This window comes from Mastacembelus armatus, chromosome 22, assembly GCF_900324485.2.
Source record: "Mastacembelus armatus chromosome 22, fMasArm1.2, whole genome shotgun sequence".
Lineage (NCBI taxonomy): Eukaryota > Metazoa > Chordata > Actinopteri > Synbranchiformes > Mastacembelidae > Mastacembelus > Mastacembelus armatus.
This window is the reverse complement of record NC_046654.1, coordinates 2,887,881-2,905,972: the sequence shown is the minus strand read 5'-3', so window position 1 is coordinate 2,905,972 and position 18,092 is coordinate 2,887,881. Positions and strand designations below refer to the sequence as shown.

The window sequence follows — 18,092 nt, the reverse complement described above, 5'->3', positions numbered from 1 at the left end:
CAACCGAGGGGATGAAACATTGATCGTTAGCCTCCCTGTTGTAATGTTGACTCACATAGACTGAATATCTTTGGCAGACTTCCCCCAGTTGATAAAGATGCGTTTTAACAGATCTGTGCCAAAAGATCTGTGTAGCAGTTGCATGTACAGAAAGCATGGAAGGCATTTCTCCCATTTTTTCTAGTATACCGTGAACGCACTATTTCCGGTTGCTGTTTAGGGAAGTAGCGGACACATTATATGCGACAGTTTTCATGCTCAGCACGTTCGTACTCAGACTTCAGGTGTTCAGGTAAAACAGGTAAGTCATGTCCATTTATCCTTTCTACCTGTTAACTGGGTCTCACAGCTCAAATCGACAGCGTTAACAGTTAACACTGATGCTAGCTGCTGTTAGCTAATCCGAGGAATTGTTGTGGCCAAAAGTGTGGCCTGTCGGTGGCACGAGCCATTACAGGAGCGGCCTCTAGGGGCGCTGTTCTGTGGCCTGTCTGGTCCGTGCCTTTTAATCTATTTATTTATTTATTTAAAATTAAAGAAAACCCAGAAAGACTTTACATACAGACCTATATATTCGGGAAAGTCGTGCTGTATTTTATTTTTGGACTGTCCGCGAAATCCTGCTTAGTGTGACATCGTGTTGTGATTTTAATACAGTGACATGCGTTTATATAGATGCCACAAACCACCAGGACCACACATGCCATGGCACGGACCAGACAGGCCACACTGCTGCCACTCAGACCCCTAGAGATGGTCTCTGTAATGGTCCGTGCCACACACAGGCCACAGAACAGCGCCCCTAGAGGCGGAATTAGAGTTTTCGCGTGTTTACATTTTCTTCAAGGTGATAACGTAACGTAATCGATCACCAGGATATACGTTAAGCGTAATGTTGATTGATTACCTGATCAGGTTGATCGAATGGGAAACATAGTAGGTTTAAGTAGCGTTACCTGGTTTACTTATTCCTCTTTTAACAGCCTCATGTGACCTGCAGACTTGGCTGAGGGTCATTGTGGTAAAAAAGTGAAAGTGTGTTATTGTCTTTTGTCTGCATTTGCTGCAGTACTTATGCAGTACTACTTAACTAAAAGTACAAATACAACAATATAAACATACTATCATGCCAGGCATGCACATGCACACATTTAACTTTCATAAAAAATAAATAAGAAGCAAAATATCGGAGAAATGTGTTTATCTGTAATTGATCATAAATGAATTCAGATGCATCAGTGTGTAAACAATCATTTTCATTTATTATTCATTCCAGTGATTCCCAGACTAGAGCTCAGCCCTCTCTGAAGGGTCACAGGATAAATCTCAGGGATAGTGAGATGATTCATGTAAGAGAATAGGAAATCTGTAGTACGTCAGTAGTGCCAGTACGTCCAAGTTGCCCTTTAATGCTACATAGAGTACTATGAGTCCTACTTTTAGGGAAGTGCTCCAGTATTCTGTGATACTGAAAAAGAAAAAGACACGAAAAGAACAACAGAATGAATATATGATGACAGATTGTTGATCTAGTCCTTGGTACTAGTTTCTCATGTCTCGCATTTTCACTTCCTGTTGCTTTGAAAAGCAGTGCAGAGTCATGGCCAATATTCAGGTCCGGAAATATCGGGACGATGATGCTGAGGCTGTGAAGGAGATCTTCACCTTGGGGATGAGTGAGCATGTCCCTTCATCCTTCATGCATCTTCTGAAACAGCCGGTGACCCAGATGGTGCTCATGTGCATGTTCTGCGCTCTCCTGACCAGCTCCAAATCCTTCCTGCTCCCCATCCTGGCTGCTACCCTGCTCCTGGCTGGGACCAGACAATTTGTCGTCTACATGTTTAACCAATATATTGACACCTCCCTCAGGAAGGACCTGAACAACATCTCCGAGACCTACCTGAAGCAGAAGGACTCGTGTTTTTGGGTGGCTGAAAGTGATGGTCGGGTAGTCGGCACGGTGGCTTGCCTCCCCTCCAAGGAAGCACTTGGGTGCTTGGAGCTGAAACGCATGTCTGTTCGGCACAGTCACCGTGGGATGGGCATCGCTAAGGCTCTGTGTCGGACAGTAGCTGATTTTACCCGTGACAGAGGTTATTTAGCAGTCATCCTGGTCACCTCCGTGGTGCAGACAGACGCCCAGAAGCTGTATGAACACATGGGCTACGTGAAGATAAGAGAGTTTCTTGCTCCTGAGCTTGTTGCCAAAATCATGAACTTTACTCTGTTTGAATACAGACTCGATTTACAGAGAGATGAGAAACTGACGTAAAGACGGTGTAACATGTCAAGGTGACGGTATCACTAATCTTTCCATTTTCTCTGCTCATGTTTTGCCAGTATGTTTTATTTGAGGTAAACATGTAATGATGACAACACAGTACCCACATGAGGAAGTAATACACAGTTGCAGTACAAGGTTGGATATAATTTCTCTTGTTACACTCACAGACCAGATTGACCATTTATTGATTTCTCTTTTTTAAACTTCTTCTTCTTGTGTTTTTTCAGCATCATGAAAGGAATTTAAATTGTTTAATTTTGTAAATTTGATTTTTGAACATTAATTCATACATCTGAAGTTTTTATAAATTATGTGAAACATTCATCCTTTTCTTTACTGTACCTTTATGAATGCCCTGATGGGACACATTGGCTCAGGATCTTTTCCTCTACTGATCTTATTAAAGAGGGACTCCATGCAAATTTGCAGATGAGTCTTTTTACAAGTTTTAAGAAGTACAAATACACATGCTAAAAAAATCACATCTTTTGTGGTTCCAGAGGGAGCTGGTAGAGTCTGATAAAGACCCTTAAGTCAGTGTCTGTTGAGGCTGAAGACCACAAGGTAATCTCTGCTTGAGGCTGCAGGGCACCAAGTTTTGACAAGGAAGAAGAATGGTCATCCATCTATTCTCTATAACTCTTAGTCCAATTCAGGGTCATGGGAGTTGGAACCTCAGCTCTTAGCGGACAGAGAAGCAGGATCCACTCTGGACAAATCGAGAGTCTATCACAGGATAAACAGAGAAACAGCTATGGGCAATTCAGAGTCTTCAGTTAACCTAACCTGCATGTGTTTGGACATTGGGAGGAAGCACCGGCAGAAAACCCAGACAGACACGGGGGAGAACATGCCAACTCCACAGAGAAAGACCCCAGTGTCCAACAGTATTTGAATCCAGAACCTTCCTGCTGTGAGCCGACAGTGGAAGACGAATGTGCAGAATAAAAAACAAACTAGTTTCTGCACTGATTTTTAGTGAAAGTGCGACTGGTGGAGTACTCTTTAAGTGGATCATGTGTTGACCATGATGTGACTGATCCACAGTTTCACTCATAGCAGGCAGCTAGTTCCCATTTTTAGTTACATAGAAATGCATCCTTAGTAGGCTTGTTGTCCTGCGATCAGTTTCCCAGAACCTGTTAGAAAGCAGAAACTATGCGGTTGTGTGTAGAGCTGACTGACGTACATGTGTAATTTGTTCTTCCCCCTTTTTGCTTTAATCTAAAATCTACCCATATCTGTTTCTGTGAGGGAGTCCAGATACCTTTTCAAATTAACAGCTGATCTTGATTTATTATTAGTGGTTAGCACTGTTGCCTCACCTTTCTGTGTGGAGTCTGCATGTTCTCCCTGTGCTTGTGTGGGTTTTCTCCAGGTACTCTGGTTTACTTCCACAGTCCAAAAACATGTATGCCAGGTAGTGATGGGCAAATGATACCGAGGCTTTGGAGCTTGTGTCACTCTTCCTGAAGCGGAGTGATTCGGAACGCTGTGTCAGAGCTTGTATCAAAACACCAGTGTCACGTGACTGATGACCTTCGAAGATTCGAACGTCATCACTGTTTCGCTTCGCGCTTCATTGCTTCAAAATGTTTCGAAGCTTTTCATTGGCTCATAGTCTTTCAGTGTGTGTCATTGGCTCATGGCGTTTCAATGCATTCTGAGCCAATGACAGCTTGACAGGTTTGACAGATTTGAGTGGTTTGGTGCCATACCAGCTATATGAGATGCATCATTATGCTTCAAAATGGGGTTGTGAGGAGATAGAGATTTGGAGAGTGAGAGTGAGAGTATTTTCATGGCGAGTCCCACCAATAAGTGACGTTCTAAAGTTTGGGATCATTTTGATCTCATACCACCAAATAAGGTATAATGCAGTTTATGGCATACATGTTATGTTTCCATAATTGAACTGTATTTTTCATTTTTAAATGGGTCTCAAAATTATAATTGCTTGTAGGTGTGGTGTTTGCTCTGCACACAAGAGTTGTCTTACAGCAACAACACATCACCTATGCTGAGACACTTGCGTGCCAGGCATGATGACAATCATACCCAGCAAACCAGTGACCCTGTTAACACTGGAAATCCTGATAGTAAGCTAAATATATATGTATATATACTGTATATATGTATGTGTGTATCATATTCATATAGCAACTTTTCTCCCACACAGTGTCCAGAAAACAGAAGCTGGATGAGGCCTTTGTGGACATGATAGTTAAAGATGGTCAGCCTTTTTCTATCGTTGAGGATGAAGGGTTCCAAAATTTCATTAAAATCCTGGACCCATCATGCTCCATTCCAAGCCGCAAAATTGTGAAGGCAATGGTGGAAACACGGTACACTGTAACCAAAGAGAAGGCCTTGGCAGAAATTAAGCAGACTTCAGCTGTTAGTTTGACTGCTGACATGTGGACACCAGTCAACATGGATGCGTACCTTGGTGTCACTTGCCATTATGTGTCAGACAGCCTAGATCTGGCTACTGTGCTTTTAGGTGTGCAGTATTTTCCTTTGACCCACACAGCAGCTAATATATCAAATGCAATTGCAAATTTGTTGACAGAGTGGGGAATCACTGAAAAGGTCTGTGCAGTGCTGGGATTGGTTACTGTCATGGGATTGAAACAGTGCCAGTGCTCTTTAAAGGTTGCTATGGCTTCAGTTGTCCACCAGATGTCACCGTCACTGAAGTCTTGAAGCTTTCAATCTTTTTCGGCACAATTGTTAGGAAAGCCTCAGTGCTTCATGAGGCTTCACTTGCACACCACTAATGTCTGGTTGATTGGTGACTCTAAATTGACCATAGGAGTGAGTGTGAGTGTGTGAGGTTGTTTGTCTCTATGTGGCCCTGTGATGGACTGGGGACCTGTCCAGGGTGGACCCCTGCCTTTCACCCAAAGAGAGCTGGGATAGGCTCCAGCAGATCCCTGGGACCCTGGTTAGGGATAAGCAGGTAGAGATAATGGATGGATCTTATACTTTTCCTTGGGTAATATTTAAATTAGCACATTGTCCTTTGGTGATTTGCCAGCTACAGTTTCCTTCCCTCTAATTTTAACTTACTTATTTACCAACACCAGCATGTAACTTATCTTCAGTTTGAAAAGTGTAGGACATGGATAAAAGAAGAAATAGGACCACTCAGGAAAATAATTGCTCTTTATGTAAGAAATTATTTTGTAATGAAAACACAGGATATTAAGTACAATAACACACATTTAAAATACATATACTCTGCCGTCTTTTCTATGTGTATTTAAACCATGGAAGCTGTTATCTGTGAAAAGATGTATATTCTCAGGGTATTCAGTGTTAGAAATTTCACCGGGCTCCTCGGGGCTGTGGTGCGGGCTGGGTCAGGCAGCAGCTCGGACACCTCAGGCCGGATGTGTCCGGTCAGACTTCCATGGATGGATGTAGCCTGCTCGGGACGAAGCTGAGCGGTTAGCCGGGTTTTAACACACAAACAGGTAAGACTTGACACACACCGGTCTTCGAAACGATTGGGGGTGAATTCAGAAGATGTGTACACACCTGTCTACAAATATAAATGTGTATGTCTTTTTAAAATAAGCTCGGTAAGATATTTATTTTTTTTTTTTAATGGAGCAAGCTAACGGCTACTTTTGCTAGCAGCTGGTCAGGGAGTGTCCACTGACATCACCGAATATTTATCAAAAATGATCATTTTATATATGTTTTCCCACTTCATAGCGATTAAAAGACAGTGTTAGCAGTTTAAAACCAGACATTTATCAGTGAAAACCACGAGGTTACACATATTTAATGAGCTTTGTTGTGAAGACAGTATGGAGCCCATTAGGATAATGAGGCTCTGTGCTAGTTTAAACTAATTAAGCCTCAAACCAGGCAGTTTTTCCTCTTTTTTTTTTATCCAATTTGGTTAATTTGTCTGGAGAAAAGGTCAATTTAGGCAGCAGCCACACCCATGTTGTAATTTAGTCTGATTCCCACCAGACACACCAAGCAAAAAATTATGTAATTTAGTTTATTTTAGGTTTTTAGCTGCATTGCTCTTAATTAAGTAGCTGACATAACACTGTGGTGGTGCATGAGGCATTGGGATATGTTTAAAATAGTGGTTCATCCTTTTTGCACCTTAGATATAGTTTAATTAGGTACTTTCTTAATAATTTAATGCACATGAATGAATAGTGATGACCTATTTTTCTTGTCTGGCACAGTGAAAACACCAGGCTTGAATATCATTAGCATGCAAAAGAAGGCACATTTATAGATTTAACATGCAATTAAAATATGTTTATCCACACAATAGAGCTATTCAAAATATTTTTAAACAATTATATTTGTTTATCACAAAAAAAATAGCAAATAAAGCTCATAATTTCCCAGAGCCCCAGATGACATCTCTTATAGCTTTAAATAGCAAATTCTCACATTTTAAAAGACCTGGATGAGAATTTGATCATCACAATTCTTACTATTTAATTTTGCTTTTAATCAATCAAGAGGGTGAACTACATGGGCATAGGGTCATTGAATTGCTTACTTTTGAAAAATTGGATGAATCTATTATTTGACAATAGAAGAAATAATTTTTAGTCCTTAATAAATGTTTTGGTGATGTAGGTAAGAACGATGACATGATGATGATATCTTTTATCCTTTGATTCAGCAAATTATTACAGAGCAGTCTCTTTCACATGCCAGACTTTGTTCATATTTGTCCTGCTGAATGTTGTCTTCATTTATGTCAGATTTCAGGGTGCAGTCATGCTCATCTTTACCTTGTTTGGTGCCGTTGTTTCTCTTGAACCAGCAGACAGACTGAGGTGCAGCGTTGTCGTAATGTTTCTTTTAAAATCCCTGAATGTCACTTCACTCTTCAACAGACTCACAGCAGCAGACGGTATTTGGCTGAGTCAGTCATGGCTCTCTCTCTACCATTGTCCTCATCTTCTTTAAGGACGCAGTTCTTCTGATTCTGTCTGTTAACTTCTTTTACAGTCCCTTCCTCAGACAAATCCCCAACACCCCTTCTTTTGGTTCTGCCTTTGTCATTTGCATTTGGGTGCAAAGAGGCTGCAGAGGTTTGTTTTGTGTCTGTCTCTCATGTCTGAAATGTTAGGTTGGGTTATCTATATTTAAGCTGAAAATGTATATATGTATTATATATATATATATATAAATAATACTACAGTGAGGGCTGTTTGTTGACATGTTCCATGCTTGTTTGCTAAAGTGTTATGGGTGTTGCATTATTTGCTAGAGTAAGGCTGGGGTTCTTTTGTTCTGCTGCTGAAATTCACATCAGCGTCTAAGCTGAAAGCTTTTCCACTAAAACCCTGCAGCGTTTGCTTCCATTGCAAATAGATGACAACATAGAAATAGAGGGGACTCTGAGTTAAAAAGCCCTGGCCACGCAGCTCACTGATAAAAGAGTTAATCCTCGCTCTGTGATGGGCCTCAGCATCAGACTGGGCCCTAATGCAATGTGTCGGCTTTTGCTCTATCACCTGGGCCTTTTGTGTTCAAGTAAAATGAAAAGGCATCAGCACAATTTGAACTAGTTCACTTTCCCATGTTTGAAAAATGCTTATTGCCTGTCTTTTTGCTTTTTTATGTAAATTCGATATTTTTACCTTCCTAGTGCTTATGCTTTTAGTAGAAATGGTTTTTGAAGAAATTTTAAAATAATCTGGCAGAGACTGCACTGCAGGTATAGCTGAGTTTTAGAATAATTTTGGGCTCTATTACAGTATTTCTTTGCTGTACTGATGACCTTAAATGAATTGTTTTTGTGAAGTTATTGAGCATTCTCAGTTAAAATGATTATTACAGGATTTTGTACTTTAATGATTTGTCTTATCAGGACCTATACTGCCATTTGATCAGCCACAGAGCCTTACTGAAGAGCCCCAAATCAGCGCTAGACATCTACATCATGCTGAATTATGGGACATGCGTAGGAATAATGACTGTCAGGTGTATTTTGGGGAGCTGTAAGAGGCATATTTGCAGGCTCTAGGACCCAGCACCTTTGTCTGGGCCTCCACCACCCTCTTTTCTACAGAAGCCAGTGCAGACACTAGCGCAGGGCAGTGCTGCTCAGCTGATGCACTCAGCAGATCACGCTTGGCTGTTTTCTACTCTTCTCTGCTCTGCGTGGCTGGGGGTTTTTTTCCTCGTCTATTCATCGGAGGGGGGATCGGCATCGTCTGCCTCTCAGAAACTTCCTGACGGAACCAATCGCTTCGGCGGGAGGAGGAGGAACAGGGTGTTTTGAGAGCTAGAGCTGTACTGTGATGGTCAGGATAGGGGTGATGTGATTGCGAGGAAGACGTTCTGGCAGCATCTCTGAACCCCCCCCACTCTCCTTCCGACCTCCTCTTCTGTCTAGCTCTCCACAATAACACGCTCTTTCAATCAAGACAGGCGTTTCGGTTGGGTTGGGGGGGCACGGTGACCAGGAAACATGTCACAGACTAGGAGGAACATGCACAACCGGGTGAGTCTGTACAAGGCGTTTATGCATCCAAGTCCGGAGAATGAATGGGCCACAGACTGAGGTGTTTAAGTTAGATATGTGCGTTGTTTTTGTTACGTTTGATCATTTTTTTTCTGTCATCTCCTAATCGATTTCTACTTTGAATAAAAGGGTTTCTAATCCGTTTTAGTTCTGCATCGCTCTGTCTGAGTTATCACCCCTTTGTTTGGCTCAGATGCCCCTTTGGGTTCGGCATCGCTGCTGTGATATTGGGGATCAGACCTTTGTGATCTTTGACCCTGTACACTAGGAAATGACGTATGAGGTGCAGGCAATAGGTTAACCTCACAGGATGACATCATGCTTGCTACATGCAGTATGCTTTACCTACTCTTTTCTTTCCCTCATTGCACAGAAAATCCCTTTCTTATGAAGAATATGCATTCAATTTTAGAGACTGCATGTTAGCATGACAACAATTTGGTAGCTCACTTTTTAGACAAAACAAAGGAGCATCATCCATCTCACGGTTTGATCAGTGCAGCACATAAGTCTGTGTCACTGCTTTTAGCTTCTTCTAACATTATAGTCAGTTTGAGCCTGCATATGTTGTAAGAGTAGAGCGACACTAAATAATTCAGCATGCCCTCCTTGGGTCCTCTGAGCCTCCAGCACATGGCAAACGTGTCGGAGCAATGACTGAACAACCCTGAATGCTTCATTACAGACTGTTAGTGTAAGCAGAGCACAGCAGCTCAGCCACAGCACTTTAGTTTGAAATATTTTATGGCTTAAAGAGGGCATGAATTATAAAACGCTGTAGATGTTTGATTGCAGACAGGTGCATTTGAGATGTGTTGTTGCCCTGAAGGTTTCCTGCTTCTGAAACGTAAATCTGAAATGATTTAATCTTGTTAAGTAGAGGTTTAAAAGCCCAAATAAAAACCCTGAACTGTGGCATAGAAAACACCTGACAAAGAGACAAAGAGTCAGTGATGCAGCACATACTGCGCATAACCAGTTAAAATGTTTGTTGCCATGTTGGTTATTCATAATAAGCTGGAAAATTAGACTTTAAGCAACAGGAAGATAAAATGATCATCTCTTATTTTCTCACTATTTCATAGTGTCATGTTGCCCACAAACATATATTGAAGATATCGAAAAAAATTTAAGTCATCGTTGAACAGAAACCTGAGAATATAAATTGACAGCTATTCTCCTCAGTGCAGACCTCCATGTGTTGTGGCTGAGAAGGGTTTTTTTTTCTTATTTACTGTGTTTTGACCAGTAAGGCTTTTGTTAAGTTCATGTAGTTGAGAAATTTAAAGCTGCAAACTGCTCATGAGGAAGTGATCACATCCCTGAGCTTATAGTTTTATTGTTTTAATGACTAGATAGAGAGAGAGAAACACTGAAACCAAACTGTTGATATACTTTATATTGAAATACTATGTTCCAACATAAAGGTCGCTGGGGTTAAACACCTTGACCTGGGGCGATATAGACTGTTTATCAATCTGTGCAGTGCAGACCTTAACACTAATTTATGTGACTTTTTGGAAAATCTCAGACAGTTCTGCACATGTTGATCCGGGCAGAGATTTGCTATTAGTGCTAATCAACTTTTAGTAAAATTATTGTGTTGATTAGTCAATTATTTGATGTTAATTAACATCAATAATCAATTGATTGTGTTAAATTTTTGGGCAAGAATTTGCTCTTTCCTGATCCTAGACAATTCACACATTAAATGAAAAATAATTGTACCTGCAGCCTTAAATTGTATTATTTAAAATGTAACGTTTGTGTTAAATTTGTTTGCTCTAGGTCATTGTTTTGATTCATCAGTTAAATTGAAATAAATAGTAGAAAAAATATTTGATTATATTTCCCCTATGGGACCTGTGCTCCCTGAAGTCCATTTTACTTTTCAGAATCAGTGTGTTGAATGAAAAATTATAATTTGTGTATTGTTATTTAGTTTTGAACATTAAGGTTTCATCAGGGAGTCGTTTCAGAAATAATATTCTTCAGCTCAGGTGCTGGAAGCAGAACTGTGTGACACAGCAGTGGATGGGACAGATGAGGGTATAAAAGCTTCTGTTTAAATGTTTTCAAGTTTCTGATGTCTGTTTATTCACCGTCGTGTGGAGGTTTCTGTGTTGTTAAACAGCAGCACACAGACAGTGTATGGTTACAGAGCACGTTCTCTCTCTGGGTAATAAAATCTGCTCCTTTCTGTGCTGTTCTGCTGAGTCACCAGCAGTTCTAGCACATCTCGCTGTAAATTGGGTTATGCGGGATTATTTGATTACAAAATATTGCAGCTTGAGTAAATTTCCCCTGCTGAAACATCATACTTTGTGATTTGTTCTGCACACATCAGACCTGAAATCTGACATCACAGGTTATTGTTGCCCAGGAATTATCACAGAAATTTGGCCTTTCAGCTTGAAATCAAGACCAGTGCTGTTAAAGCATGCAGGGGCATTTAGAGCACAGAATAAGCACAGGGCCTTACTTTCACTCCTGTGTGGTCCTGCACTGCTCAGTGGGTGTGAATGACACTAAAAATGCTTTCTGTTCTACCTTTTCCCCTCAGCCACTGTGTGCTGTGTGTGTCCTGCAAACACTCTTTTTACTGTAAATGTCCAGATGGTGTATTACAGTAACGTCTGACATTTTCAGTATTACAGCAATTATACAATTCATCCTGAAGGGCATGAAGCATTTTTTTTTTTTTTACTGTAAGGTCACAAATGTCATTAATCTTTTCAGTGTCATAGATTTCAACAGGAGAGTTTTCACATAGTTTGGAAAATAATCACCTCTGCAAACCTAAAGCACTCAGAAAAACCTTGATATAACCTTGATATATTTTCATGTGCCGTGAGCAAATGTTAAAGCTTATTTATATTCTCAAATTATGTAAATCCTCATTGGTCACTGACCGCACTAAGAAACTGAAACTGGAACAAAAAACTCATTGTCAGCTCTGTTTTTTTTTTTTGTTTTTTTTGATGAATCATTTATGCTTTACCTGTAGTTTAAAAAAAGTAGTTTGATGTTGAGTGACCTATCATGGGGGCCTTTGTAAAGGAATCAAAATCAAAGTCCTTAACTCCAACTCCATGTTTTTCTTGTTTTTTCTCTGTCCCACCCAGACCACCAGCAGCGGCAGCAGCAGGATGAGCTCAGACGGGGGCGGGCGGCCCGTCAAGGTGGGCTCCCTGGTGGAGGTGATCGGGAAGGGACAGCGGGGCACGGTGGCCTACATCGGCACCACGCTCTTTGCCTCTGGAAAATGGGTGGGTGTCATCCTGGATGAGGCCAAGGGCAAGAATGATGGCACCGTACAAGGCAAGCGCTACTTCACCTGTGAGGAGAATCATGGGATTTTTGTGCGACAGTCACAGGTAACAGCAGCAGTATTTGGAAAATGATGCTTTCCTAATGCTTAATATTTAGTCCTATTAAAGAGTGGAGAGGATGGTGCTTTTCTTTCCACCAGTTTATTTTTTATGATCTTTGAGATTTGGTTTTTCTTTTCTTTGACGCAGTGGGTTTGTGTGGGGGTTGATGTTTTTCATTGCATGGGGCCTACTTTTTCTGTTGCTTCAGGCTGCTTGGTTGTATTTTTTTTTTTTTTTTTTTTATCCAATACAGCTCCAATGTTCAGCTCCAATGAAAAATACTGCATAGTGCACCTGCCTGTTAGTGTGTGTGTGTGTGTGTGTGTGTGTGTGTGTGTGTGTGTGTGTGTGTGTGTGTGTGTGTGTGTGTGTGTGTGTGTGTGTGTGAGATATCAATTTTATCAACTTGAATATTATTTCCCCAAAGCCACTGATTCTCATTTCTGTATGTTTTAACTGTGTGAAGTTGTATATCTCTCATTTGGGAGTGAAACTCTTCACTTGTTTAATTTGAGAATTACATCTTGATCTGAATAACTTTTTAGTTTATGTTCCAGACATCAATTTAGATAAAAAAAATAAAATAAGACTTCTTGTAATCTGTAAGAACATGGGGCAGTGACATATTCAAATGAACATCAGAAGAGTTATTTTTGTGGCTGTGCTATAAACATCTGTGTGTTTCTCATCTGCTGATGAATTAAAGAGCTGACCATAAAAACCTGTGTGTTCGAGAAGACATGACTGACCTTCACTGTTTCTCAGATCCAGCTCGTTGACGATGGAGCAGACACGACGTCTCCAGAGACACCTGAGCCCGGCACCGGCAAGGTTCTCAAACGAGGTAAGAACACACACACACACACACATGTTCAGATGTTTTAGGATTTTGGTCAAATTGCACAGTGAAATTTAGTCAAACCAGACCCTTCACAAACAGAAGCTGCTGTGGGGACATGTCAGCAAACACATACTGGTGTTTGCAAGCAAGAAAAACATCTGAATGTGAAAAGTGCTGCAATATGTGAGCACAGAGAAGTCACCACATCCTACATCAACACCTGCTACCTCTTACCTCCGTTCTCGTCCTGACTGGTCATTGATCTTTGTGGAATAGCATAAACAGCAGTAATGTAACACAACATTTTGGACCCCATTCATATGCAGTCCCGGTGGGCCCCCTTCCCCCGTTACTATATCCATTGTCAATCCTGTGCACATGCCTATGGTAGGTTTGGATTTATTCCTTCATCTTGTGTTGTGTAATGTTTACTAAACATCCACTTACAGATTAGGCCCTAAGTACTTAGTTCCCTTGTTCCGCTTGCTGTTACATGGGGTTTTAGTTGCTCTGAGTTGCTTTGACCTAAACCTTAAATTGTGTCACGTTTTTTCAGTGTCACCTTTCGCTCATAAATAAATTGGTTGTTTTGCATCTGAAACGCCTCGGCCAAGTCTGCATCTGTATATGAGTGAATTAAGCAAAGCAGCTCACTCACTGTGGTTTACAGTGTCAGCTCAAGGTCTAAAATATAAATGTGCTGTGATAAATATCTCATTACTAAGTGGTCTCATTTAGGTCACCGTTCAGGAGATGGCAGAAGAATAGAAATAGATGCCAGATAACAGCATCATACAGTACTTTCAGGAAAGGTTCCAGGATATGATCTGGTCTGATCTAGTAAGACTGATTTTAAACAAAAATGACCAGGTGCTTATTTAGATATGACATGGACATGATAAATTGCCGTCAGTGTAAAGATAAGGGGCTTTATATACTTAAACATACAAGTATCAGGTGCGTTCTTCCAGTGTCAACTGAAGGCAGAACATGGACCAAGAAAAACTGATTTGAGACAGGACAGGTCATGAGGTTTTCCACAACTGAAAGTGTCTGACAATCCTGTATAAGTATCTGCCAGAAAGACAATAACTAATGTTGACTCTAGTTTGTTTGCTTCAGTTCTTTGTTGGACTTTATACCCCATAAAGGATAATAAACACCGATTATGATTCAAGAATTTGCCTTTTAATGTCTTTGTTTCTCTTTTATCACATCAGAGATCCTGGAGACGCCCAAGTCCACTAAACTGGTGAGTCAGAAAACTGCGCACTGTGTCACTAGGTTCCCCTGCAGCAAATCAGAAGCAGCTGGACACACACACACACACACACACACACACACGTATGTGCATACAAACACACACGTACGTGCATACAAAGACACATATCTGCACACACCGACAAACTGTAATATCTAAAGTAAATACTACGAGTTCCTGTTGACTGATGGATAACATGACACTGTGCTGCACCTGCTCTGGTGTTTCAGCCTGATCTAACACTGGGAGTTCATTCACTTTTTACTCTGGTTGCAAATATCTTGCCTTTTTCACAGGTTCTGTTTGAAGAAAGTGTGTGAGAAGGTGCTTGGTAACATGGAAAATAAGTGCATTTGTTTAAGATGAAATGCTTTTGTTTTAAATGTCTGAAAGAGACAGTATTGTCATCCATAAATCCTAAAATATTTAAAAAGTCTATTGAAGATTTACAGAGTCACTTTAGAGAAATTAAATATAATATATAAATAATTAAAATAGTCTTAAATAATTTCCTAGTATTCAGGAGTTTCCCTGAGAGCCACATCTGTGAAGTTCTTTATCTGACCAGCAGAGGGAGATGTTTACTAAAAAAATGCACCCATTGCTGTGGTGTGATGCAGCCACGGGTTATTTCTGAATGTAAACACTAAACAGTGGTTTGTTTAACTTATTCAAATTAAGATGATGTGATTTGATGTGTGGCTGTAGATCTGATCACCAATACAGGTGGCTGCTTATACTCTTGAGTTTTATTTATTATTTCTATAAGGGTTCATGTTGTGTTGCCAGCAACAGATTCTGGACAAAAAATTTTAAAGAAATGCTAAGAATTTTTGTTTAATATAGTCAAACTCTGGGAGGATTTTTGTGATTCTAAATGAACAACAGTTTTCAAGCAACAAATGGAAATTTTCAGCTTTATCTTCAGTGTTTTTATGACTCAAAAGCGTCATAGGATTTACTGACCTGGGCTGTAATGTAGGTAAAATATCTGAAATATCAAGCTCCTTAATAATTTTCTCCACTGATGAAGGTAGAAATTGTAGAGATGTTCTTAATGTATTTTTATTCACAGAAGACAATTGAGTAACTTATAAATCGTGTTTAATGCATTTCTTTGTGTAGTTTGTGTGAATATGAGCTGGATTGAATGGAGATGTGTGTACATTATGTTTGAGACATGGCTCACCAGCAGAGAGCACTGACACCCTACACTCCTCCTCACCTTCAGCATATCATTGACAAACCTGAGCTTTAACCTTCACCCTCCCCTCCTTCCCTCCCTTCCTTCCCTTCTTTCCTTCGACCACGCAGCGAGGAGTGAAGCCCAAAAAGGTGGTGCATGTTTCTCTAACCTCGGTACAGTGGTAATGTTATGATGATGACTGTAGTAACCGTGACTCTGAATGGCCTCGCTGCTGCATGGCAACAGGGCCTTACCCCTAATTTACCCATGATTCCTCACATTCCTCGCAGCTCACCACACCGCCATCCGTCGTTAACCAAACTGCTCTGTGTTTATGTGAGTGCGAATGGACACTGTTGGCCTGTGTCATCTCACCTCGCTCTCTGCTCCGTTAGCTCTGTGGTACATGGTGTGTGTGTTTGTGTCGCCTCAGTGTCTGTCTGCTCTTTGTGCATTTTCAAGCATGTTGTTTATTAAGCCACAGTGAAATGGAAACATGTCTTTCTCATACTGGTTGATTCTCTGCGTCGTACTGAGACGTTTATGATCATTGCCCACAGAGTTTTATATCCAAGGCCCAGCAACGTCCAGGAAAACTGTAACGTCACATTCCAGCTGATAATACTGTCGCAGGTTTTAAGAGAATCTGTAATGCTGTAATATTCAGCTGCAGACTAGATAACATAGATGTGTCTGTGGAGGAACAACAGGTTTCTGAAGAATTATTCAGAGGTTTTGGGAGGTTGGAAGGTCAGAACCAGCAGCAGCAGCAGGTCAGCTGGCTTTGGTATTTAGTACTGTTGGTTGCCACTGTTTCAGTAAAATGACTGGTGTAACAGTGACCTTTGACACGTGTTTGTTTGTTTTATTATAATTTGGCATCACTTTTTTTTAATGACATTTAGAATAAAGCATTAATCAGTAAAAATGAACAGATTAATTGATTAAAATATGTTCAGTGCCGTCCACGTTTGGCACATGACGCTCTTGTTTTAGATATTCCTGCTCTTTCTTCACACCTTTGCATGGGCTAGGTTTCAACTCTCAAATAAACACAAAAATGCCACAAAGAACAGATGTGGCAATATAGTGCAGGAGTCGATTTTAGGCAGTTTAGCTTTAAAAGCAGCTGGATCTGAGATCTATGCGCCTGTGAATTCAATCATTTTCCTGCTTCTATAGTCCACTTGGCTCACTCAACCTTGTTTCATCTGAATGTGAATCAAGCAAGACATAATATCATTTCCTTGTGACGTTAACATTTTATGTTGAGCCTCCTGAGGGTTCGTCACAAGGTCCAGTGCTTGTTAACCGTCCTCCTCCGCTGAGTCATATATGCAGGAGTTCCTGAGCTGCATTGTAGAAAATGTCAGAATGTGACCGAGGTGAAATCAGCCGCCCTCCTGCCTGCAGACTATGGATTTTCTGTCAGCTCAGTTCTACTTTATCGTCTCCAGTTCTGCACCTCCTCCCTCGCCGGGCTGATTTCCAATGTTAAGAGTTTGGTTAGCCTGAAGCAGGAGGCTTTAATATTCAGTCATGTTGTCCAGATGTAACTGAGGTTTCAGAACATGCAGGGAAATTAAAAAATAGATGATGAACCAAAATGAAATAATAATAAAAAATAAATAATAGTCTTCCTACTATCAGCTGAAGATCACAGGACCAGAAATTTGTGTCCAGTTAATTTAGCAATGTAAATAAGATAAGACAAACTTTAATTAATCTCTGAAGCGATTTTGATGATTGAGTGACACATTTGTAGGAGGTTACATCCATACAGAAAACATTTTGTGCTAGTTGTGCTGTTATATGCTGTCGCTCCTCTGATCTGACACTTGGGTATCATAATCGTCTTCCTCAAGTTTTGTCAAATGCCTGAAATAACAGCCACCTTTTAGCTCATCCAGGACCAGCACAGCGTGTTGGGTTATGCTGTGTCAGTGCTTCCTGGACAGTAATTTTACCCCTTTCATCTTGCTGGAGGCTGCAGAGCAGTGATCCTCCCTGTGTCTGCATGGAAAGCAGCAACTTGATACATCTCCACCCATCCCATCATCCCCTCTGTCTGCCCATCCCTCTCAGAGCAGCACTTAGACTGTGTGGTGGAGAGAAAGTAAGGGATTGCAGAGATGTTTAATAATTTAACTGGACAGATTTCTCTCAGCTGCTCTGTAATGGATACACATAAACTGTTTTTCTTTCTGCTTCAACGGCCTGGACTCTTGATTTTTCTTTTTCATACTTACTGTCATAGAGTTACTGCACCATCTAGATTTATTGTAACCTTATAGAGTTTCATTATAGTAATCTTGAAGGACCTCTGCTTATTTTCTATGAAAGTATTTTGGGTTTAAAGCTCACAGCTTAATCAGAGCACCCCCACTGAATTAATCCTCTTACATCCTGCTGAGCTGTTGCTGCAGAGAAGATCAGTGGAGCTGAGAAAGATATTACGATAGCTACTGAAATAACCTTTTAAATCACGTTCTCACACTAAAAACTCCTCTTACTGCAAACAGTATCCCCTTCACAGCTCCTTTTTGTTAAAGTCTGAGAACTGGCTGTGATGGAACTAGTTCTGTTAAACCTTTCATATTTCTTCTGTTCTCCTTTATTAGAG

The 18,092-nt window shown here is 40.6% G+C and overlaps 2 protein-coding genes across 10 annotated transcripts in view; both read left to right on the top strand.

Moving 5' to 3' along the window:
- Positions 1-195: 195 nt before the first annotated feature.
- On the top strand, positions 196-2,713 carry nat8 (N-acetyltransferase 8). 2 transcript variants are annotated; one of them, XM_026303004.1, is made up of 2 exons: positions 196-301; positions 1,589-2,713. In XM_026303004.1, exon 2 carries the CDS (start codon positions 1,601-1,603, stop codon positions 2,273-2,275), a length of 675 nt encoding a protein of 224 aa, XP_026158789.1. In that variant the 5' UTR covers positions 196-301; positions 1,589-1,600; the 3' UTR covers positions 2,276-2,713. The 2 variants fall into 2 exon arrangements, with proteins under 2 accessions (XP_026158789.1, XP_026158781.1); XM_026302996.1 differs by having other exon boundaries at positions 197-301; positions 1,592-2,713.
- A 2,739-nt stretch (positions 2,714-5,452) lies between these two features.
- dctn1b (dynactin 1b) overlaps positions 5,453-18,092 on the top strand; it is a 29,237-nt gene continuing 16,597 nt past the window's right edge. For 4 of the 8 annotated variants that reach the window (XM_026309364.2, XM_026309371.2, XM_026309356.2 and 1 more), the window contains exons 1-5: positions 7,506-8,786; positions 11,933-12,184; positions 12,947-13,025; positions 14,243-14,274; positions 15,598-15,618. In XM_026309364.2, the coding sequence (XP_026165149.1) occupies positions 8,754-8,786; positions 11,933-12,184; positions 12,947-13,025; positions 14,243-14,274; positions 15,598-15,618 (417 nt within the window). In that variant the 5' untranslated portion in view covers positions 7,506-8,753. Of the gene's footprint in view, positions 5,767-7,285; positions 7,369-7,505; positions 8,787-11,932; positions 12,185-12,946; positions 13,026-14,242; positions 14,275-15,597; positions 15,619-18,092 lie in introns of those variants that run through there. The other 4 variants (XM_026309409.2, XM_026309379.2, XM_026309399.2 and 1 more) reach the window with 3 other exon arrangements.

Coding starts and splice junctions, on each gene's coding strand:
- nat8 (XM_026303004.1), top strand. CDS start 1,601: ATGGCCAATATTCAGGTCCGGAAATATCGGGACGATGATGCTGAGGCT.